This window comes from Triplophysa rosa, linkage group LG7 (assembly GCF_024868665.1).
Source record: "Triplophysa rosa linkage group LG7, Trosa_1v2, whole genome shotgun sequence".
NCBI lineage: Eukaryota > Metazoa > Chordata > Actinopteri > Cypriniformes > Nemacheilidae > Triplophysa > Triplophysa rosa.
Genome location: NC_079896.1, coordinates 971,885 through 994,604, shown reverse-complemented (window position 1 = coordinate 994,604; position 22,720 = coordinate 971,885). Strand labels below are relative to the sequence as shown.

The 22,720-nt window shown below is 39.6% G+C and overlaps 1 protein-coding gene across 6 annotated transcripts in view; it reads left to right on the top strand.

Annotated features, from left to right (window-relative positions):
- The window catches only part of slc12a5a (solute carrier family 12 member 5a), a 126,007-nt gene that overhangs the window by 82,290 nt on the left and 20,997 nt on the right, over positions 1-22,720 (top strand). For 5 of the 6 annotated variants that reach the window (XM_057338923.1, XM_057338921.1, XM_057338920.1 and 2 more), the window contains 5 exons: positions 7,041-7,135; positions 8,487-8,618; positions 16,619-16,765; positions 20,573-20,627; positions 21,574-21,704. In XM_057338923.1, the coding sequence (XP_057194906.1) occupies positions 7,041-7,135; positions 8,487-8,618; positions 16,619-16,765; positions 20,573-20,627; positions 21,574-21,704 (560 nt within the window). Of the gene's footprint in view, positions 1-7,040; positions 7,136-8,486; positions 8,619-16,618; positions 16,766-20,572; positions 20,628-20,647; positions 20,837-21,573; positions 21,705-22,720 lie in introns of those variants that run through there. The other variant, XM_057338924.1, reaches the window with a different exon arrangement.

The window sequence follows — 22,720 nt, the reverse complement described above, 5'->3', positions numbered from 1 at the left end:
TTAAGCTTCTGTCTGTAGGTCGGAAGAAGATGAACCAGGCAATGATCAGAGAGACCCAGAGCTGCTCTGGGAACAGAGTGGTATGCATCCCGTATTGTGGTGTAACAGTGATCCAGAATGTTGCTGTCTCTGGTGGGGCATGTGATATGCTGCCTGTATTTTGGCAGCTCACGGGAGAGGTTTGCTCTGTTAAAGTCCCCAATAATAATAATAAGAGAATCCGGGTGTTGCTGCTCCGTGTCAGTGATGTAATCCGCCAGCTGTTGCAGCGCCGCGCTCGCACAAGCATGTGGAGGAATGTAAACATTCACGAGAATAAATGAGGAAAACTCGCGTGGCGAATAAAAAGGTTTGCAGTTGATAGAGAACGCTTCTAAGTACGAAAAGCACATCTTCTTCAGTGTTGTTATATCTCTGCACCAACCTTCGTTTATATAAAAACATAATCCACCACCACGTGTCTTCCCTGTTGACTCGGCAATGCGATCCGCTCTGAACAGCTGAAAACCCGGCAGATGTAACGCGCTGTCCGGTATGGTGTCATTGAGCCATGTTTCTGTGAAACACAGCGCAGCGGAGTTGGAAAAATCTTTGTTTGTCCTGGTGAGTAAGAGTATTTCGTCCGTTTTTTTGGTAAGGGAGCGGACATTCGCCAGGTGTATACTCGGCAGCGGGGTCCTAAAACCGCGTCGTCGGAGTCTGACGAGCGCACCCGCTCGCTTTCCCCGCTTGCGTCTTTTAGAGCGTTTGTACAGAGCTGCCGCTCCTCCGAGTAAAATGTCCAGTAAGACGTCTGAATTTTCAAAATTAGGGAAAAGATTGATAGAAGGGCATTGCTTAATGTTAAGCAATTCGTCCCTGGTAAAAGTGATTAAAGAAGAGTAGCTTAAAACAGGAAAAACAAACAAAAAAGACATAAGTACTAGAGCACTCCAAACCGAGGCAGCCATCCGCGGCGCCATCGACACTTCAAAAAAAAACAAAAAAAAACAAACAAAAAAAATGTTTGCCCTGTTTAGTAAATCTGGCCCTAAATTGTATAGCGATTTTTACAATGCACTTGATTTTTACAGAAAGGGCCAATTTTTATATTACAAATCCAGAATAGGCTTTTTAAAGATAAATTAGAAGTGTTGTAGTAACATAGAAAGTGTTGAAGTGATGATTACATATCGTTTATAATCAATATGTAATAACTGTAAAATTTGCATTTTGTATATTCATTCAAAGCTCATGTTATCTGAAGTCCAAGAAATGTAATTATATTCCTAAAAAAGTAATAAATGTTTTGGGGTAAAATGTGACCTGGACATTTTCTCGATGAGGACATAATACACAATAGTATCTAAGAAGTGGCATTTTCCTGATAACCATGTTTTATCTTCCCAAACAAAATATTTAGTGTGAATATTGAATAGTATGTACATGTATTGAATATGTTTTGATATGCAGCTGTATTCCTCATTGGCTTTATCTGCTCTGTGTTTGATCTTGAATCATTGCTGGTCACGTGCGCTCGAATGAGCTGTCAGACTCTGTCTTCATCTTGAAATAAAGGTGATATTGTAGGACTAGAAATGGGAGCGAGGCGAGACGAGGCCGTTCCGCAGGGTTCAAGCAGCCCTTTTGAAGTGCCAGTCTTATTACAAAATGTGCAGTTTACACACACACACTGAAAACGAATGCTTTTAAAAGCTTAATGGAGCTGTCGTTCAGCGGGTCCTAACCTGAAGTCATTCACAGACGATCGTTTCAGTGGTCAAACTATATACATGCAAATATGCAGTGTTTCACTCTAATTATATATATATATATTTGGTAATTATGTGTATAATGCAACAAAATTAATAATTCATTTTCATTATTATGCAAAAAGCTGTTATTGCACTGCTGAGGTGTTTCAGACAATTTATTTTTCATATTTGTCTGAAATTGAGTGAATTACAAATATCATGCTGTTCAAACATTTTGGGTCACAAACGTATTCTTAATTTTTATTTTATACACATTTTAAGATAATAGTAAACTCATCAAGACTATTGATTGACACTAATGTAACTTTGGGAATTATGTTGTGATTAAAAAATCAAAAAAAATCAAAACTATCTTATATTTGATTGTCTTCTGTGTTTGACTAGACTTTGCAGAAATATTTCCATCTATTCGGGCTCTTTTTTTGGTTCAACTCATCCATTTCATAAACCTTCATTATGTTTGTTTTGTAATAAAAGGAATTAATAAGTTGGCACAATTATGTTTTATCTACAAAATAATATCAAACATTTATGCCTCAAAGACTTTATATTAGACTTTATGAGAAACATTTGATGTAAATTGATATTTCACTCTTAAAAATAAAGACGCTTAGAAGGTTCTTTACAGCGATGCCATAGAAGAACCATTTTTGGTTTCACAAAGAACCGTTCAGTCAAAGGTTCTTCAAAGCTCCATCTCTTTCTTACTTTTTATCATCTGAAGAACCTTTTGTGAACCATTCAGACAATAAAGGTTCTTCTGTGGCACCTTTATTTTGGATCCTTAACTTCTGACCGTCACATCAAAGTCAGTTTGTGATGACGTGAAGATGCTGAATTAAATGAGAAAAAAAAAGTTTTTTAGACTATAGGATCAAGACAGGTTGTGAAGGTTGCATGGGCTCTCACTGATCCAGACGAACATCAGCTCTGTTTATTCACCTGTGTGATTTCTTCTGTTCGCTCTGTGAAATGAGAACGTCAGAACTGTCAGCAATTACCAGAAAATACACTGACGGACTGTCCGACACAGAGAAGGTCAGAGAGACAGAGACAGACTTTTACTGACCCACCACAGCCCTCGTGAACACCTGCAGTGTTTTTGGCGGATGAGATGATTTGACAGCCCATTTCAATCAAACCTGATGTGCCAACAAACCTGCCCTTTGGAAACACTTCCTGCAGATTTCACACGATGGTTCTCTCGTCATGTTTCATGTCATCTTTCTCAAACTGACACAAACCAAAAATAGAGTTTCAGTATAGTGAGGACCGCCGTAAAGCCGACATGATCTGTAAAGTTTTTTTAACAAGTAGAAAATCAAAAGCCCTTCGACACAGCTAGACTTTAATGTCACAACATCTTCATAACGTGACACCTGCAAACCACCTGTTTCGCCAAATCCCAGCGATGATGAAACATTGATGTGTCATCACAGACCAGCGTCCCATCAAATGCACGCTAGTTTCTAAACCTAAACACCTGAAGATGTTTGGACACATTTACACATGAGCTCTCCTTCAGGATTAAGACTTCTCCACACAGATTTACCAAACGCAATGTGAGGTGAGATTAAACTGGTCTGGGATCAGTCGTCAAGGGCAACAGATGGTGGGACTGCTGTGCTCTGTGTGCAGTCTAGTCTATGAGATCGATAGAACAACTCAAGATCATGGCGGTCATTGCTGCAAATACTCTGTGAAGGTGTCTGTGAGACTGTCAGTGTGGATTGAAAGATTTTTTCTCGATTTTTATCTGTAAGGGCTTGTCCACACCGGGAACGATAATCGCGCGTGTTTATCGTCGACGTTTAACGCCTCGTGACCAAACAAAGGGCGCCAACGTGAGCGTGCACACTGACGTGCAAAACACTAGGTGTAAAAGCCTCATTCTGTTTTAAACACTTAGGGCTCGTTTTCTTTGTTTGTCGCGCCTCGTTAAAAACTAGCCGACCAATGAGCCAATCAACCAATGAGAGCTGCTGAAGTTAACAGTAAAACATGACTTGGTGGCACTCAAGCACAAAACGGTCTTGCCGAGCGCACATTGACGAAGAAGAAGCAAGATGAATTCTTCTTCTGTGTGACAAGCATAAGTTGCGCAGCGCCACCTTGTGTACCGGGGTGTTTCTGTTGTTCATTAAGCACCATCTATGTCAGGGAGTGAATTTGCACGTTCATTCGGCCCATCGCCACTGAAAATAGTTTGGGTATGAATTGCTTGCGATTATCGTCCCGGTGTGTACAAGCTTTAAGAGCGTGTGAACATACTGATGATGTTGTGTTTTGTTGCTACGTAGCCAGAGGAGAATGTTATTGCTCTTTCACGGCTCAGGAGATTTGATGGAGTTCGCACTTGTGTCTCATGTAAAGATCAACTTAGTTTTTCCTAAAATTGCTTAAGGGGCAAAAATGGATACTAACTATTCATAAAGAGTATGTAAAACGCTTGCGACACGAAGATCGTGATTTGACAAGTGAAGTTTGTCAACAAAGTGTGTGTGAACAGCTCACTGGGAGCTACGACTGAGACCAGACTGAGCTGTTGCCAGTTACTATTTAGGAAAGATTGCGTCTGCATACCTGTCATTGTGTCATGACACTTGAAAGATGTCATTGTCGTCGTGTCTATGGATCTTTTTCAAGTCCGGCTGGTGCATTGATGTTTTTTCTTCTTGACTTTGTGAAGAAGTCATCCCGAGCGCCACGTCTTCTCAGAATCGGTGAACGTGACCAATGCAGATAAATTGCATGGGTGATATCATTTATTTGCTGGATTGAATCTGTTTCCAGTGAGCACCGCTGTGTTGGGATGAGCTTGTGAGAGGGAAAAATGAAAGGTGATGACTCGAGGCTCTCTCACTCACACACGCACACACACCGATATAAACCATCGGAAATGACCAGCGACTCGTGTCATAATGAGCAATGGCAGAAATTAACCTTTTATTAAGAGCAAAACTTTCCCCTGCGGCATTTTACCTTTATGAGTTACAACGTGTGATATCACTTGTCACTTATTGAAATAAGTTCTCAAGTAATTACACTGTTAGCCCAAACATAAGCATCAAATATTAGGGAATAAATCAGCTTCAATATCAGGTGAATTTATGTTTGTTTCTGTAGCATTTATATCCCAATAGTTACTATAAGTTTGTGAACCTGATACAGAATAAAACCGGAGAACTCTGTCATGCTCTACGATGTGTGTGCGTTTATCAGAAACTGAATTTATTAACACTATCCACTCCAGTACAGATCCATGACCAGATCCGTAACGTCCATATCAAATCCATTGTGTTCAATGTTCTCCGTGCGTGACATCACCTCCGCTAATGGCCACACTTTTCTGTAATGACTCTGTAGATGGCCGACGGATCGAGGAACATGTTGTGCTTCGTAAAGCGTTTAACAGCTGTGAAGCCGGAACACCGTGTTTCATGCCTCAGAATTCACTTGTACAAATGGTGTATTGAATAAATGTAAAGTTACTGGCGGCTCACACCAGTTTTCGCTTTACTGTTCATCAACATGCCAGTAAAATAAGCTTCTTGAAGAGGTTTTGTGCATCAGAGTATTTAAAATGACGTAATGCAAAACTTGCGATCGCTGTAATCGAAGTAAACGTGCGCTCAATGGGAAAGGCCAAAGATAATATATTAACAAGGTGTGCCACTGCCATTGCAATAAAGTGGAAGAAATGCGATGCTAAATAGCTACTTGGAGGCGCTCTTGCTATGACGTAAATAAAACTGCACATTTTAAAGTGGCCTTTTATTGTAGCCAGCCTAAGGCACACCTGTGCAATAATCATGCTGTCTAATCAGCATCTTGATATGCACACCTGTGATGTGGATGGACTATCTCGGCAAAGGAGAAGTGCTCACTAACACAGATTTGTGAACAATATTTGAGAGAAATAGGCCTTTTGTGTACATAGATAAAGCCTTAGATCTTTGAGTTCAGCTCAGGAAAAATGGGGGCAAAAACAAAAGTGTTGCGTTTATAATTTTGGACTGACCATTAACGTGGTCATGTGACTTTATGTAACGTACTACACATGATTACGGTACTGTGTGTGTATACTGTATACATGTGTATGGTTTCTAATCGTTCCTGTTACAAAACCATTATGAGCCATCAGCTGCTTACCAGTAAAACCATTACAGGATTGCTTTATGTAGAGTCTTTTGGGTCTTATTCCAGCAGTATTTTATTATGTGTATGTATATTTTATTATGTGTACCAGCCCTGCACTGTAATTTTTTTGTTGATTTAACTTAAAAAAATAAGTTACCTGGATGCCTTAAACTTTTGAGTTAATGCAATTTAAAAATATTAGTCAACTCAACGAGAAATTCCTTAAGTTAATAGATTTTTTTTATATGAATTAACTTAATATTTTGAGGAAAACATTTTTAAGTTGAACCAGTAAAAGATCAACACATTTTTTTGTGTGAACACAATTACCAAGACCCACAGAAACCATTATAGTTTCCTTAAAACCAATACAATTCCCATTATAACTATTTAATCCCAAATTTCTGTGATGTTTTCTATTGGTTTTCGTCAGCGGGGTGAATATATTTGATCTTATGGATATGATTAATCACACTTTTCTGCAGTATTTTCAATGGAAAGAATATATTTTGTGATTTATTTTAATGTGGTGTGTTTCTCTCGACTCTCTGTCGGTGTGATGTAAACAGGAGTAAATGCTAAAGTGTTTGATTGGGCTCGGTGCGGTGTGACCGTCTGACAGTCTGTGTTGAAATATTCCAGAGGCCGAAGCGTCAGTCAAGCAATGACAGCCGGCCAAACCTCCACATCACACACACAGAGTCGATGACATCACAGAGGATGTCAGATTTATGGGAGATCACACTGGAATCAGACGGCTAACCTGTGATCTGAACTTTTATTGAGCAGAAGGTGAATTCGATGAAATCTCACAGACGTGTTCTCTCGGTTATTTCACTGGAGTACGGAGTACTCTCTGTTTTCTAACCTAGATGTTGGCAGCTTCTGTTTCTTTTCTTGGCAACCTCACTAGGGCAGCTAGACTTCTAATGAGCAGCATGGCACATATTTGGCTCTCCAGGAGCGAGAGAGAGAGAGAGAGAATCTTTCAAATAGCCCTGCTGTGTTGAGAGAGAGACACCCAATCACCGCTCAAACCCGGTCATCCGGACTCTAAATATAACTGTCCTCTATAACTAATAAGTCTCTGGTGTTGTCTTGCAGAGTTATAATAATCTTTGTTTATTTCTTGTTGTTGACTAACAGGAGATTCGAACCCCAAAGAGAGCAGCCCGTTCATCAACAGCACCGATGCCGAGAAGAGCCAACAGTATGACGGCAAGAACATGGCCCTGTTCGAGGTACACACACACACACACACACACACATACAGAGAAATTCTAGTGATGAAGTGAATAAAAGGATGTGACAGTAATGAATCAGAGTCATTAGTGTTTGAAGGACATTGAGAACAGAGCCACAGAAATGACACAAATGACTGACCCGAGTCCTGTCGAATGATGTGCTTTACTTCACTTTAAAGTGATAGTTCACACAAAAATGAAAATTCTGTTGTTTGACTTTCTTTCTTCTGCAGAAGAAGATATTTTGAAGAAAGTTGGTTACCAAACAGCGTCGGCTCCCGTTCACTCCTGTTGACACAAAACCAATGCGAGTGAATTGGGTCCAGTTAGCAACATTCTTCAAAATATCTTCTTTTGTGTTCTGTGGAAGAAAGAAAGTCGTACAAGTTTGTAATAACAAGAGGGCGAGTACATTTACATTTAGTCATTTAGCAGACGCGACTTACAGAGAGTTCAGGGAGCAATAAGCCATATGTCATACAGGAGCAATAATACAATAGGTGCTAATACAAAATTCTTAGAATGTGCTAAGTTTCTCTCGAAAAATGCTTTTTTAAGGTTGTTTGTTTTACTTAATCAATATAGTTTGATGTAACACATTTGTATTGGTTTCTTGTTCAAACACAATTTCAATGTGTAACAGTGACATAAATAGACAACTCTTTGACATAACTTAGTCCTTTTGTGTTGGGACAACATGAATCATTTTCATTGACTAACTGAAAGCAGATTGAGTTCCCAGCATGCTTTGCTCTAATGACTGGATTTAGATAGTACATTTTAAAATTGTTAAAGTGTTATTGTATTTGTGTTTACCTTACATGTGGTAAAAATATGTTTATTTTCAAAAAGTGTCACACTGAAGCATTCACATTTAATTGGTTTAACACAAATGAATTACATGGAATTAAATAAAATGAGTTGATGAATTTAAGTTCAGATAGGCCTATTCAATTGTGTGGAAATGGGTGTCATACTAAAATTAAGTTCATCCAGCCACGTCTTTTTTTTGATACGCTCTTAAAAAAAGTGCTTCAGAAGAAAGAGATGGTTCTTTGGCTGAACGGTTCTTTGTGGAACCAAAAATGGTCCTTCTATGGCATCGCTGTGAACAACCTTTTAAGCACCTTTATTTTTAAGAGCGTACAGTAGTAACAATGGTATTTGCAGTAAAACTGTGGTTCTACAAACAGACACTACACTTTTACCTTAATAAAACATAAGACAATATTATAAGGAATGTTCTCTTTGTGATGTCATTGCTGTCGGAGAAACTCTTAAGATCTCATGTGTGGTTTTTCTTTAAATGTTTGCTTCTCTAACAGTGTTTGTGTTTGTGTGTTTGCAGGAGGAGATGGACACAATTCCCATGGTGTCGTCTCTTCTCAGCAGTCTGGCCAACTACTCCAACCTCACCCAGGGCAGTAAAGAACACGAGGAGGCAGAGAACAACGAGGGCTCACGGAAGAAACCCGTCAAGGTACCTCACATCAAACACAAAACATGGAAATCAATTCACTGTCCACACACAGAAGTGGTCAACTTAGTCTCAGAGGTTTCCTCAAAAACTGCTCAGGAGAAATAAAACAAGAGCACGAAGAGCCTGGAGGTGTAAATGAATGTAGATTGTAGAGGTCAAATAATCTGGATTTGAGTTGATATTGAGATCTTCGATAATGTTGACTTGACACACATATCTGAGCTCAGTTTGACACACTGTTGACAACTCTTCTCAAACTCTAACAACAGACACATTTCTGTCATTTCTGACTCTTTCTCTCAGGAGAAATATCCGAGACGCAGATGAGACTTAAAAGAAAGTTTTCATTTGTCCTTCATTTAATCTCATTCATGTCTAGAAGAACAAATGTTGATATTACAGAGATCTCATTCTCTTGTACTTTTACAATCGCCGCAGATGTTTCCTGCAGTCAGAATGTCCAGAACGCATGTTGTCGTCCTTTAGATGCAATCATCTAAACTTGTAATCTGAAGATGGAAATTGGAGTAAAACAGGTAAATGGGAGTTGAATTGGATTCGTCCTCTCAACATGATTGAGAAGAGAGTGATAATCTTCCTCTCGTCTCTCACGGCGACTTCAACTTCATTAGCTCGCCCGCCGAGCAGCCGCTCTCCAGTCAGCATCCATTTTGAGAGGGTCAATCCACAGCAGCAAATATCCCCTCGTACCCCACGCGATCACTTCATCTTCAGTCTCAAACTCTGGTTTCCATCTTCACAGACGCGGGACGCACAATATATACTGAAGATATTTATTCGAAACCATTCATGTGCAAAAACGACTCATCTACTGTATTTATAATAGTGAATGACTGGCGGCTGTAAGAGCGCGCAAAACAGTTATGTAGAATAAGTACAAAAACAAGTGCAGTCGCACAATGAATCAATCAAGCAAATGTGATTTTTTAAGGGAAGATCTTGTCCCACATCATTCGTGTTGGATCACTTGTGCTTCCTCCAAAGCCTAGCAACAGCATATGGGTGTGCTATGAATCCCTCGCATCACGTTCAACGTTGTGTTGCTCTGATGCTTGTGTTGATAATAAGCAGAGTTTTCACAGTCGTATGAAGTCGTTTTTGTCTCATAATGAGAGGTTATCAGATGTCCCGGGAGGGGTGTGTGGGGGGACATGTGGTCGGTACAGAGGCCATATGCTCTTTTTGGATCACTCGCAGACGTGCACCATGAACACACACACGCACGCACGCACAATAACCAATTGAAGAGATATTAAAGGGTCAGTTCACCCAAAAATAAAAATTGTGTCATCATTTCCTCGCCCTCAAGTTGTTTCAAACCTGTATACATTTCTTTGTTCTGTTGAACACAAAAGAAGACATTTTGAAGAATGTGGGAAACCAAAACGTTTTGGGTCACCATTGACTACAATTGTAGTTTCTTTTCCTACTATGGTAGTCAAAGGTGACCCAGAACTGTTTGGTTACAAACGTTCTTCCACATATCCTTTTTTGTGTTTAGGATAACAATAAAATGTATACAGGTTTGAAACAACTCAAGGGCGAGAAAATGAAAATGATGACAGAATTATTATTTTTGGATAATAATACTAGTTCCTTTAATATTATTCATAAAGAGATATTTGACATTAAAAAACACAATTAGTACCTTACAAATGAGAAAGCATTTAAAGGGATTGTTCTCCTTCAAAATGAAAATTCTGTCAATGGTTTTTGGTTGCCAACTTTCTTCAAAATATCTTCTTTTGTGTTTATCAGAAGAAAGAAATCACACAGCTTTAAAATGACAACAGGGTGAGTAAACCATGACAGAATTTTCGTTTTAAAGGTTAAAATGTCATTTGAACTATTCCTATTTTGTCGAGTGAAACAATGTTATAATATACGCTGTAGATGAACATCCTCTTTCACTCAACGCACCATTGTTCTTCCTCCATCAGTGTGATGTGTGTCTCCAGCTGTAGGACGGGTGTGGTGTGGTGTTCATGTCAATGGTTTTATAGTCTGAACAGCTGATGTCACACGAGACCCAGACACCTGAGGCTCACCGTCAGAGTCCTCCAACAGCTATCCCATGAGTCCACTGGGCATCTGCTCTCTGCTGCCTTTACCTGACATCCTCACAGTCTGAGACACCCACGGGACACCACACACACCTGCTCCAGATGCACACACACGAGAAGTGACCACTGCCAATCGTTGTTGATTCAGACTTTCTCACCGCATTTACACGTCACTGCGGTTTTGATCATGAGAGCCAAATTCATCCTGCTGGTGTCAAAGCAACACTCGCTGACACACGCTGAGACTGACAAACACGCAAATATCACATGCACATCCATCCGTCAGTCAATCCAAAAAACGGTACAGTACTAGTGTCGTATTCTGGTTACTATAGTACTACCATGGTACATTCATTTTAGCAACCGCAGTAGGAAAGTGAGAAGTACACACAAACCATGGTATTACCATAGTACGATGGTTAATAAATCAGGTGCCTTATTATTACTGACTACATCTAAACTCTTGTTTCCGTAGCGACAGCAGTTTCATCACAAAGATGAGTATGTAACACATCTCACTCAGTGTGTTGTAATATCAAGACGCCTCACGGGCAGCAGACTTCTGCGATTATAATGAGAAACACACTTTTTGAGCTCGCTTTTATTTATGGATTTCGTCACATGGAACAGAAACATTCCTTTCAGTCATGCGACGGTGTTATTGTAATAAAAGATGAGGTATAATCTTACCGTGACACCCGTTTTATGAGCAAAACTCTTATTCTATCATGCTGCTCTGTTTTCATCATTTTGTTGTGTTTCAGCTTCCACACAGTGAATGAAAAGACACTTTACCGACTGAAACAAAATTTACATGATATCAATAATACTGCACTTTACATTTTCTGTTTTTTGCCCACGAGAAATTTGTTTCTACAAAGCGAGATGTTCAGAGCATCGCTGTGATGCCGTGCGGTTGCTAGGGTGAACTGGATGGTTGCTATGGTATTGCCAAGTGATTGCTTGCAGGCCTAAGTCAAATAAAAACCCAGGGGGGTTTAAGTAAAGGAATTACAATACTTGTACTTGCCAACATTACTAATACTAGTATGGAAATGCAGTGTAGTCGTCACGTTCGATTCCCGTCTCGTGGTCCTTTCCGCTTCCCGTCCTCGCTCTCACTAAACTCTACGAATAAAGGCAAAATGCCAAAAAGAAATCTTAAAAAGAAAGAAATGCAGTGTAGTGGTAAAAGTAGATTTTGTGCTTCTGTATCGTGATATTCATTGTCCGGCTGTTGTTTTGGGGGGTTTTATTCTAACATGAAAGGATGAAATATACAGGATTCATTTGTTTGCTGTCATCGAGTAGAAAGCTGGAAATATGAATGCATGAAAGACATTATTGAGATGAGGAATACCAGAAGTGCAACGACACCGCAGGGCACAGACTGTAAATCTGACAACACACATTAACATTAAGAGAAAGATGTCAAAATGGCAAAGATGATCCGCTCTCCTCCTGGGGTCCCTTTTTCTCTCTCTTTCTCTCTCTCTTTGTGTGTGTGTGCGTGTGTGCGTGTGTCTGCGTGTGTGTGCGTGTGTGTGCGCGTGTGTGTGCGTGTGCGTGCGTGCGTGCGTGCGTGCGTGCGTGTGTCTGCGTGTGTGTGCGTGTGTGTGCGTGTGTGTGTGCGTGTGTGTGTGTGTGTGCGTGTGTGCGCGTGGGCGGTGTCGTTGTGCGTTGTGTTGTGTGGTGTTGGTGCGTGCGTGCGGTGCGTGCGTCGCGGTGCGTGTGTCTGCGTGTGTGTGCGTGTGTGTGTGTGTGTGTGTGTGTGCGTGCGTGTGTGTGTTTGTGCGTGCGTGTGTGTGTTTGTGCATGCATGTGTGTGTGTGTGTGTGTGTGTGTGTGTGTGTGTGTGTGTGTGTTTGTCCTCACAGACACACGGAGAGAGAGAGAGCTGGACTGAACTCATTCAAGAGAGTATGAATACTGAAAGCGTCCTCCTTTTATGAAAATGAAACTCTGACATGTAGAAATGAATAATTAATGATTAAAACATGCAAATTCGATACATTTGCATAATAAAAAAAAGTTAAATGGACTGCACAGAAAATGTCATAACTTTTAAAATCACTTTTGTAGTCACGCCAAATGCCCGCCCTCATAAAAAAGAAAAATCACAGATGAGATCTCAGTTTATTTTTATGTAGAGCAAATGAAAACTTTTGCTTAAGTCTCATCTGCATCTCAAATATTTCTCAGAAATGTCACAAATGTGTCTGTCATTAGTTTGAGAAGAGATGTCAACGATGTGTCAAACTGAGCTCAGATTTGTCTCGTCTGCAATCAAAAGTCAATCTGATCGAAGATCTCAACGTGAACTCAAACATTTCTCATCAAATCCAGATGTTTTGACCTCTACAATCTACATTCATTTACACCTCCAGACTCTCATTTGTTTCTCTTGTTATTTCTAATGAAAAGAACTGCGCACATTCTCGTGTGGTCGAGTGTGGTTAGCTCTTCAGGCTCTTCAGAATCATGTGTTATCTGTGTTTACGTGAATGGAGATGTGTTTGAGATGTACTTTACACTGCGGCTGTTTTCATTTGTGGTTTGATGAAGTGTCTGTGGATATCGATCCAAACCTGACGGAGCAAAGCAACCCAAGAAATGATAGAGAAGGACTGTCAGTCATCTCTGGTTTTATTCTCATGTTTAACACACAGATTCTTATGTCTGTCTTGTTTATGTAAATGATGTAATATAATTGTAACGATACGATATAACACGCAGCTTGAGACATTAACTTAAAAACGGTATAATAGCTTAAGAAAACTGTTGTTCGGTGTTCTTGAAGGTGTTTAGTGTGACGTGTCACAGATGTGTGAGGTTTGCCTTATCACAGAATGTAATTATTGTTTTTCTGTTGTTTCGACGTGACATTATATTAGATTACATTCAGTCTGAAATTAATCCTTGCTTCAAAAATCAAATTATCCCACACAGAATTTGCATTTGCATGGCTGATATTGAATTTAATGGCATGCATTATTCAGGACGTCTTATTTATGTTCAGGTTAATTTAATTAAAAGTCTTGTTTCCCAGTTTGCCATCTGCTGGCGCTGTGTGTGTGCGCTCGCGTGTGTGTGTGTGTGTGTGTGTGCGTGCGTGCGTGCGTGCGTGCATGCGTGTGTGTGTGTTAGCAGTCATCCAGCACATCTCTGTCATGTTGCCGTATCCCCATCTGTGTGTTCGTCCTGCTTGGTGAACCGAGTTTCCTCTACGTGACCCTTCTTGGACATTGGGATAATTGCATTTTATTGGCAGCGTCCTTGAGGAGAGATGGGATGTGTTTCAGTGCTGTATTGGCTCAGTGAAGGTGTGTTTGTTTATAAGCATCAAGCTACAGTATAAACAATGCTTATCATGTCAATGTGAAATAAACGATTTGGTTACATTTGACGATGAATATATTTGCAATATATCTTTAATATAGATGTGTCCAGTACAAACAACACCAGAAAAACACACGAGAGTCACTTTACACACGAAACAAAATATGGAAATTTCTGTATTTTTCTGGAAATTTTCTGTAAACTGGAAAAACAGAACTATACCGTATTTTTTTCTAGAAATTTATAGGATAAAAGGATATATATTTTTTCTTGTAAATGTGTTGTCTTGTTCTGTAATTTTATAGTTTTGGACCGTATTTCAAAAATAAACGGTAAAAAAAGAAATCTTGTTTAAACAAACGGTAATTTTCTGGCAGCTGGCCGCAGCTGGGGCGCCAGGAATAAACTGTAAAATAGCAGGTTTTCCCTGCGAATTAAAAAAAAATTGTAACTGCAGTTTTTGACCGTATTTTAAAAAATACATAAAAAATCTGTAAAAACATTTTACGTGGAGAATCTGTAAAATTACTGTTTTTTTACAGTGTGTGTGTGTGTGTGTGTGTGTGTGTGTATGAGGGAAGCTCTTGCTGTGTCCCAATTCTCATACTATCCGTCTTAAATAGTATTCACAAATAGAATGAGTGTGTCCCAAATTATAGTATGCTGAAACGAGTATCCTCAAAGTACCCGGATGGTCTACTGTTTCCGGTGAAAATTCGAAGTGTGAATCCATGGACACTTAACGACTGATATTACCCACAACTCACCGTGAGAGGGCGGGGTTTAGTGACGCTACACTGCATTAATAAAATGAACTAAAAGATTTGATGAATAAATACTTAAATGCAAGGATGAGCTGTATTTTGATTTTCATGACAGTTAAGGATCACAGTGTCGTCTTGGCAACACAACCACTTTTCGCGTTAGTATGTGAAGGCGCATACAGTTTTGCTACGCACTAAAATGTATATACTTTTCCATAACAAAAACAGTGCATACTTTAAGGGCATAATATGAGTAGGCGAATTGGGGCGCAGCGTACCTCTTTCTTTGGGTGTGTGTGTGTCTCTCTCTCTCTCTCTCTGTCATTTATCACTCTGACACACCTTTACTCAGTGTGTGTAAGTAATTACCGTCGCTTGCTCTTATCCAACACAACACACACACACTTTCTCTCTGTACATCACATTAGCTCGCCCTATCTCTCTGAAAGCCCTTGAAATGAATTATAGACATTTAAACACATTTACACTGAGTGTCTATTCTTGGATGCTGTTGTGTTTCCAGTCAGGAGAGTTTGTACTTATTTACAGTTGTGTAGTTCATGCTTCTATATTAATACTGTAATACAAAAAAATACATAAGCTGTGTCCTAATTCGCTCCCTGTCTCCTATATAGTGCACTATATCGGGTGTCCGCCATTTTAATGTCCGAATTCTGAGTGAAAAACTAATTCTCTACATTCGTTCAGTACTTTTTACCCACAGTGCATTCTGATTTTGAGTGTACATCCGATATTTCCCAGCGCGATACAGCATGAAATAACCGTTTGATTAGAATCACCTGGTGGAAAGTGACCACTAATGTACGTTTATACACTTGTGTTTGTTCTTGTTGACAGTTATTTTCTACTTAAAATAAACATTAAATGAATGTTATGGTACAGTAGCGTTTCATTTTAAATATATTAAATAATTTTATTTAACGTTATAAATAAACGTTATGGTAAATAAACGTGACAATCAGTTGTTTTTTTCCTCTTTATTATAAACTATTACAATAAAGGTGACAAATAAGGTGAAAATCTACTTTTTTACATCACAATCCATAAAGCCACGCAGGTGTAATATAAGCGTTATGACGTATGTCCGCGACAGTACTGTCAGACGCAGGATATATTACGTCAGTGTCCGAAATCATTCACTCATTTTCATTCACTTCTTCCCCATACAGTGGACTATTTAGCATTCGCTATACAGGGAATAGTGAATGAGTGAACGAGTGGATTTTTTTGTTACTATGATGCTGTTAAGGTTTTCTAGATGGTTACCGTGGTGTTGCTATGGTGTTCTGAGTGGTTGCCAGGTGTTATTTGACTGGGCAAGAGAGTGCACCCCTAAATGTTATCGTATATATTTGTATTATCTATACTATAGCTTGGGTTGGGTGTGGGAGGTTTTTATTTGATGGTGTATCTCTTGAAATGAATGTAGATATGAACTCTCTTCATTTCGTGGACAGATATATGGATATTTTTTATAATTGTAAAAAATGATATTCACCAATTATCCTACTCATTCATTAACACGGTTAACATTTTTTAACCATTTCTTTTCCAGTCCTGAAAGTCAGAATATATTTGACATTTCCAGCTTTTCCATGACTGTAGGAATTCTGGATTCAGTTTCTTTATTTGTATGAATCACATGAAAGATTGTAAAAAGAGTGTAAAACACGCATGCACAAACACGCTAAATGATGTACTGGTTGCTTTACATTAGGAATGAAAGCTAAAGATTACTGATTACTTATTAAATCAGATAACAATGTTGTACTCGTGTTTGTGTTGACTGCAGGCTCCGCGGATGGGTACACTGATGGGCGTCTATCTGCCCTGTCTGCAGAACATTCTGGGAGTCATTCTGTTTCTGAGGATGACCTGGATGGTGGGCATCGGAGGGGTCATCGAAGCTTTCGTCATTGTCCTCATGTGTTGCTCCACGGTAAGTCACACGCACACACACGCATGCAGCTGACATCATCGCATTCAATGCAGCTATATATCGTTTCTATTGGTTTTGAATATGCATTTCTCACTCGACAAGTCGAAACGTCTTTCTCTGAGGAATGTGCAGATCTCTCTTGTGAGCGTGCACGTCTCCTGCAGCACATATTCATGCATCACATCACATGCACTCTCATTGTTAGCGTGTCATTTGCGTGTTTGTGCAACCTAGATTCTCAATTCTAAATGTGATTCTAAAGACGGGTTACGATATGACCTTTTTCCCTTTTTATTATTCCTAAAACAGTAAAACGAATGTTACTACACAGATTCTAGAGTTCTGACGCTGATTTTCTCCTGTTGACTAGTAAGACGGGAAAAGCTTTCTGTGCATCTCCAGCGGTTCGTAAAAAAGCTTCTCGTTCAATGGCGTGTCGTGGTTTAATGCGCTGGAGATTCAGACGTTCTGCTGTACGCTGAGACGCCGACAGCACACAAAACAAGCATTTATATTGCATCTGGATGCTTTCACGCAAGCACAATAAAGCTAAAAGCACAAACTACATGTACAGAAGCGAAACATGGAAGACACGGCAGGTTTCAGGTCAGCGTTTTGAAAGCACCGTGCTAGAAAACACTGAGGTTCATCTTAACATACATGATCAAACGTGATGAAAACTGGAAGATATTTTGAGAGTAATGTCTAATTCAGACTGTACACAAAAATTGAAAAGCCACCGCCATCAAAGACCTCCAAAAATAACCGAGTCTTTACATAATCCTTCAAAATAAGTTCCAGAACGTCTACTGAGACGGAAATTGTGTGTGTGTGATTGTGTATGATCTGCACATCTCAATGACTTTCAGTCTATGTAAGGTAATAGCTTTAATGTGTGTGTGTTTGGTTTAAATGTACAGCGGTCTGTTCCGTTATCAATATCATCTCAGATGATCTGTCATCTTTTCATTGCATTCTGTTTCTCGTGGCAACAAAAGAAGATGTTGATTCTTTTAAAACATCAGAGAAATCCTAAAAATTGTTGTTTGTAAAAAAACATTTATCATTTATGCTTTTTAGATTGATTGTGTGTGTATACTTGTATTTTAAATCATAATCGATATATATAAAATACAATCTAGGTGGACAAAATTACGATCTGATCTATATAATAGTGCATTCAGTTACATTTAAAAGAAAGAAACAACATTTTATTTCTATCCCAGCTATTATATTTGTCGGAACAACATCTTTGGTGACTGACAGGTGATTGCCCCGCCCCTCTCCCCACACGCCCATTTACGTTTCATTTTCAAAACACAATCCTCGAGCATTTCTGCTGTGTAATATTGAATTGCAGATATTTCAATGAACGTCAAACAAAAACATCATTGTCAAATGTATAAATGGCCATTCCTCATCGGTCGAGCGTTCGTCTCTAAGCCTTTGGTTTGGTTGTCACAGTATCTGTCTCGATGTTATTGGCTCACTCTGTTGAAGGCAGATGGTGTGATTGGCTGCGCAGACTGACTCGAGCAGCCGGTGCTCTAAACTGTCCAATCAGAGCGTGTTCTCAGCATGTGATTAGCATATGGAGGTTTCAGATGCTGTCCGTGGATTGATGTCAGACTGTTTGTGTGGAAATGAATCAGCTCTCAGTCGCGGCGTTTGAAGATAAAACTATTTGAAACTTGTTAAGATGGGAGAAAAAATTAACCCCGGATTAAAGATGGGGTAACACAGGCAGTTTCTGCCAATCTCATATTAATCTTGAGTGCCTGTACAGTAATATTGCATACGTCGTATCTTGGAAGAGTATTTAGTTTGATCACATTTATAAAAGAGAGATACAGCTGTACCATTATTTCAGTAAAAACAGGAGCTGCTGGAGGCGGGACTAGTGGGGAGAGTGGGATGGAACTACAGCACGAGCACACAACGCATCATCACATTAATCCCTTCCTGTTTTGTACATTATGCACGTACACGCCGATTGTCAACAAAACACAGACGTATGACTTAGTTTCACTTACCGCATGCGGTTCATGTCAAAAGTGAAAGTGAAAGTGACCTATTAGTCAGATATGGTGACCTATACCCGAAATGTGACCTCTGCTTCTAACCCATCCAGAGAGTAGTGAACACACGCACAGCAAGTGGTGACCACACGTACACCCGGAGCAGTGGGCAGCTATCACTGCAGCGCCCGGGGAGCAAGTAGGGGTCAGGTGCCTTGCTCAAGGGCACCACAGTTGTTACCCGCCAGCCCTGAGGATCGAACCGGCAACCTTCTGGTCACGAGTCCCACTCTCTAACCATTAGGCCACGACTGCCCGTCGTCCGGCGTCTTTTAGCGCTGAGACTGCGCCATCTATCAGTTTCAAACCATCTGCAAATCCAGCGTTATATCCAGCGTTTATATAACATCCGTCACTGAAATGCCGTGAACAAACACACACACCTAAACTTTACTATCGCAAGAGTAACGAGCTGCAGCGCAGATAACCTTGATGGTAAGCGGGTCTCGCTCGTCGGTTGGCTCGTGGGCGGGCTCGCCTGTGACGACACAGGGATCCAGAATTAGAAAAAACTTTCCGAAACAAGTTGGAGTGCTGGGGGACTGTATCAAGTACAGAAATATTGCGTCATACGTCCAACTCGTTTTTTAACAAGTCGACCATGTTAAGCATGAGAAGCCAGCTCGTTTGACAGTGTGAAGAAGTCAGAATGCATGACATAGCATGACACCCCATCTTAAAGTCTAACTCGTACAAAAAAATGTGAACTCAAAAATGACTTAATCGTTAATGTTTTTTAAAGTCTGAGAAAGTTTTTTATCATTTAGATTTGTTTGAACAAGCTCACGCAGACCGCTTAATAAAGTAGACTGCATTTAATATTACAAAGACAATATAGACACTTAGGTCGGTGTATCATCATAATGTTCATGTTGTTTACAATGTTTTTGTTGAGGAATAAATCAGTAAATGCTCGGTCAAGTGAAGCCTGTGAAAAGTAAAGCGGGTGTCTGCCCGAGCTTCTCCGTTGCGTGGAACAGATCATTGTTTTAAAGGCTGCTGAGCGATCAAGTTTATTAAAGCGATTTGTATTTTTGTGATGATAATTTTTGATATTGTGATGAATTTTTATTTTGATTCATTTCAAACTTTAAAACTGCATTTAAGCAGACAGCGCTATTCTCTCGTCTCCCTTTTAAGGCTAAAGACGCTGTTGAATATGAATAAGAAATATCATCATCTCTCTCCCTCTCTCTCTTTATCGTTTGGGTCTAAAGAAGCACACATGCTGTGTTCCTCTGTGTCTCAGTGCTGTCTCTCTCTCTGCTCCAAAATAGGCACATTTGCATTTAGTGAGACAATAGCGAGCTGACTTAAAACAGGTTTTATGAGCGAGAGATGAGGTTTCGAACACCGTCACATTTATTCAGTCACACAAGCTTCTATTAAACTGCTTTAATGAAGGTGATCTGTCCTGACTAGTGACTACACATCAAGACCAAACACTGCCGGCTGTTTCACAATCAACCTACAAACATAATAAATGAGTGTGTTCTGGCATTTTCTCGGTGATCAGATTGACATTTTTCATCTAATGGGTGTTAAAACATCCACAGACGTCTTGATCTCTTTATTCCAGATCCAGTTTTTCTTCTAAACATGTTGTTTTCCCACAACAACAACCTTGATCCTGATATGGAATTATTTGGAAAGTACGCTTGATTTGATCTTCCATCTGCTGCTTGTTTCTAGCCTGGAAATCTCTCATCGCTCCTCTTTTATTTTCCAGACGATGCTCACGGCGATCTCCATGAGTGCTATCGCCACCAACGGCGTCGTACCTGGTAAGTCCGTCCCTGATAGAGCTTAACTCGCGCGCGAGTGTGTGTGTGTGTGTGTTGTCTCGGCAACAGGAAGCGGTCACCCTAGCAACAGTAACTCTACGACCAGACAGCAATATCCTCAAAGCTGTATTTATGTCTGGACAATCCAATGAGTGCGTTGAGTTCTAATCATCACTTCAGTCTCGTGTTCTGATTGGAGGAGAGCAATGGTGAGATGAAATTACAGGCTTTCTGTTTATCAGCCATACGCTGCTATTATCCCTCCAGTGTTAAAAGAGCCGGAACGAATCAGGAAGTTGTATTTATGGGATGTATTGTGCATGCTGTGTTATTTTTTCAGCACTGTTGTTATCTCTGTTATATTGATGCTAAACACTAAAATACCCATCATCACTTGTGTTCAAAAAGCCAGCGGCGTAGAGAGACGAAACTGGAACATAACTGAAAGTCATGTTCGTGTCACTTCGTTTGAGGTTGTTATTGTTTTTCTGTTAGATTTACACTCTTGTTCATTATCTAAATACATTAGTCTCACAAATAACTTTCATTATTTTAACATTTTCTCATTCGCTGTTTCTGTCTTTTGCAACACAATTATCTGAACATCCAAAACAAGAGGCAGTCTAATAACTTAATAAGCAAAATTATATTTATAGAAAATTAAACATTTGCTTGGATTTTTTGGCTTAAAACAAGATCATATTCAAATAACGTTGTTCTTTCTTTTAAATTAGTCCTAGATTGTTTTTCTTGTTTTAAGGAGAAAACATCACAACACGAAATCTTGTACCACTTGTATCGCATCTTATTTAAATGTTCCGCTAATCGTTAACAAAAACTACTTCAAGGGGTTGTAATGAAAAGCCAAAACGCAGCTTTAATGGATGAAAGAGTGTTGTTGATTTTGTTGGATGTATTGAATTGTGTGTTTGTGTGTTGTGAACAGCTGGAGGTTCATATTATATGATCTCTCGGTCTCTGGGTCCTGAGTTTGGCGGAGCCGTCGGGATCTGTTTCTATCTGGGCACCACATACGCTGGAGCCATGTACATCCTCGGATGCATTGAGATCTTACTGGTGAGAGGAAAAGCACCTGTGTGAAGTGAAAAGAATCTTTCTCAGATGTCAGTTACTATCAATGTTGTGTCTGATGTATAATTGTATGGCGTGAGTGTCACTTTTAAAATTCAAGAACACGTGTGAAGACCTCATATGACTTTATTTATCTCATCCTTTTACACTTTTATGCAAATCAACTGTTTTCCTTACAACCTTCCTCTCTTTCTTCGTGTCTTTATTTGGTAACGCTTTAGATTACGGCCCGCAATGAACCGCATAATTAAACAGGATTTACAGTGTAACTAATTGTATCAATAATGTACCTCTACAGTAAATGATGTTTTAATTAACTAAGTTCGGGAGGAGCATGAGCAGATCATCAACCCGGCTGGTCCGCTATCAGCAATCACAGCATCTACCCTATTAGCACAAGAGACGCTTTCTACAAATAGACAAGCCGTCTTACCAGCATTCTCTCTACAATCTCCAAGCTCCTCACCACGAGCACGTTTTGCTCCTGCAGGACAACTCTGGGTTGGGTTCGGGCTTTGAGCCCTCTCCCCGGACAGCACGCCACACACGCATACCTTATACCCTGCATTATAATTATTATCTGCATAGGCGAACTCGTGAAATATCTGTAGGTAAAGGGGAACAATATGCAAAGTTTGGAGAATAAGGGGGTAAGAGTGAAGAAAATTAAAAATATATTTATGAGGAAACTGCATGCCATATAACCATCCAAATCAAACCGTTCTTGAAATACTTAATTATAGTCTCAAGACTACGCATTAAAATTCAGCTAAATAAATCATAATTAAAAGAAATTATTTGTGTCCAACAATCCTAAAATCAATCAAATAAAAATTAATCGTAAAGTCAAAAAATATATTTGTTGAATTTCCTGACTAATTTATTCCCCAAACTTTGCATATGGTTCTGCTTTACCTACAGATATGTGCTGTAGAGGTACAGTTTAGTTACGCTATCTCTCTCTCTCTCTCTCTCTCTCTCTCTCTCTCTCTCTCTCTCTC